General features: G+C 39.1%; 1 protein-coding gene across 1 annotated transcript in view; it reads left to right on the top strand.

Moving 5' to 3' along the window:
- Positions 1 to 1,982: 1,982 nt before the first annotated feature.
- The window catches only part of Kcnu1 (potassium calcium-activated channel subfamily U member 1), an 82,937-nt gene continuing 82,221 nt past the window's right edge, over positions 1,983 to 2,698 (top strand). Inside the window, 1 exon segment of the mRNA XM_028768219.1 lies at positions 1,983 to 2,177. Coding sequence (XP_028624052.1) covers positions 1,983 to 2,177 — 195 coding nt within the window.

Raw genomic sequence — 2,698 nt, forward strand, 5'->3', positions numbered from 1 at the left:
TACCTGCCATCTTGGCCTTCCTCTTCATCCGTGTCTCAATGGCGACTCCTTGGCGACTCCCTCCTGTTGACCTCCCCTCTTCCTTCTTTCCACCCAGGACAGCCTCACTGGGATCGGAAGTCCCGCCTCTCCCTCGCCTGCCAGCCATTGGCTGATCAGCTCTTTATTTACCAATCAGAGGTAATGGAAAACAACTTTTGTATAACATTGAGACTGCAGGTAGGACCGGATCTCAAGCGCAGTAGTTAGCATCTGAATACACAGTGCACAAAACCATCCCCCACCCAACTCCACTCCTCACCACACTTAGCATAACATCTTTTCTTATACATAGTTTTAAATATGCTCTTTAAAACATGGAATGCCAGTAACAAGTCTATCGAGCCAACACTGTGTTTGACATATATTAAACTATGAAATTAAGGAGACTCTTTAGACCTTGCGCGGTGATTGGACAGAAGGGCCTGGACTGGTGCTCAGAGCACCTCACAAGAGGTTAATGCTGCCAGAGCCCACTGGCGGGTTGTAGTAGAAATGACAGAAAAGCTTAGAGGACAGACAAAGAATGTGCTAGCAGTCCAGGAAATGACTTCTCTGTTTCCAGGAAATAGTGTTACACGAAGCGGTAAGGCTGGGCTCCTGAGGAACACATTTCCCAGATTCTTATCACCTCACGTCAGGTCATCTAGAACTAGGGTGAGACAGGCTTGCCACTAAAGACTGAAATTCCACCTGTCACTCATACAAGTGATAAAGTATGACATTTCTTACAGCTTTGAAATAGAGGCTTAAAGGGGAGTTGTCTCTTTCCGAATTTTGTTGGACTAGAGGTTTTACTGACAGGGCAGAGGTATATAGAAGAAAGAGCAGGACTTGACAAGATGAGGGGCCAGTTTGATGGTATCAAGTGACCAATCACATTACAGTAGAAGTATTTATATAACAACTATGTTTTATCGTGAGCCGTTCTTACTTAAAAGATAAATAAAAATATATCTCCCTAAATATATATAATTTTAAAACATAAATGATTCTTTGAAATGTATACATTTTTGGTGTTCTTAACTATACATACTTAAATGTCAATTATCAAACAACACACTTTCTATTTCATAGTCACCATGTGTGTAGGTGTGTGCATGTGACAATGTATGTGTAGGCAGAACACCCGGATTCTACTCTTGCATTATTTTGGCACAATTTTACAAATATATTTCAGTATTACTAACCAGTCTTCATGTAGTACCTTAGGTATTTAGATGAATTTACTCGGTTTATCTACAACTTTTTAAAAGAATATTGCCTTGCTTGTTCTTTGACTATTTGTGTTTATTGTCTTGCTTGTTTCTTGACTATTTGCATCTATTGTATTGCTAGTCCCTCAACCTAGAACTGACCTTAATACTTACATGTATTTAAAATGGTATAAAAGCAAAAAGGAGGAGTGGGGATGGAATGGGGGTTCTAGGGAGGGGAAATGGGGAAAGGGGATGACATCTGAAATGTAAATAAATAAAAATATCCTTAAAAAAATAAACAAAATCTGAATCTTTAAGGATTTCTTTTTTTCTAAAATTTTCAAGAACGTAATATTATCTTCAAAAGGTAGAGAGCCAGTTCTGACATTGCTGCACGTATGTCACCACAAAAGAAAATTTGAAGTTGCTTGACTAAACATGCCAATTTAAATAGGTAGCCAGCTGCTAGTCTCTGCCCCAGAGAGTAGAATTCCTCAAGTCTCAGATGAAGTGATAAGGGAGTCCAGAACTCTCATCCACTAACTACCCTCGGTGGTCTCTAGTATTCTCTATCAGCTGACTATAGTGAGTTTCACCAGAGTGGTGAGAGGACTCTTGTTTTTTGAGCTTCTCATTGGCTTTCCCATCAGATCCTGAAGTGATGTAATACAAGGAAGTATGCCTCCTGGGACTGTTGCCAGGTGACCATGACATCATAGACTAGCCCAACAGTGTCGTCTCAAGATGTCTCAAACATTACTAGACAGTTTAAATCAGAAAGAATTGACGGAAACGTCATGTACAATCGAAATCCAAGCAGCATTTATTCTCTCCTCCTTGGCGACTTTCCTCGGGGGACTCGTCATCTTGTTCATTTTCAGAATAACCTTGAAAATCTCAAGAAACTGGAAAAACATCAAGGGGCCAAGAGGAATCTTGGTCAGTTTCCTTGTCTAGGACATCTGTGTGTGAAGATTGGCCAAGTTTGTTGACCATGTATGATGATGAATATACCAGAGTCTCTGTTCTGAAAAAAGAAAAAAAAAGTTCCGTGTACACTGACTACAAATCTTTAGAAGACATTTAAGGTCAAATGTGGTACTTTATGGATTAATCCTAGCACTTGAGGCAGGAGGATTGATGTGAGTTTCAGGTCAACCTAGGCTACATGGACAGAGGAGACCCTCTATATAGGAGAGAGAGAGAGAGAGAGAGAGAGAGGGAGAGAGAGAGAGAGAGAGAGAGAGAGAGAGAGAATATATAGTGTATAAATTTACAATATACTGTAAATAAATTACATCTATATCTATAGATACATAGATAGATACATAGATAGATACATAGATAGATACATAGATAGATGATACATAGATAGATACATAGATAGATACATAGATAAATACATAGATAGATGATACATAGATAGATACATAGATAGATACATAGATAGATACATAGAT

This window comes from Grammomys surdaster, unplaced genomic scaffold (genome assembly GCF_004785775.1).
Source record: "Grammomys surdaster isolate TR1022 unplaced genomic scaffold, NIH_TR_1.0 185, whole genome shotgun sequence".
Lineage (NCBI taxonomy): Eukaryota > Metazoa > Chordata > Mammalia > Rodentia > Muridae > Grammomys > Grammomys surdaster.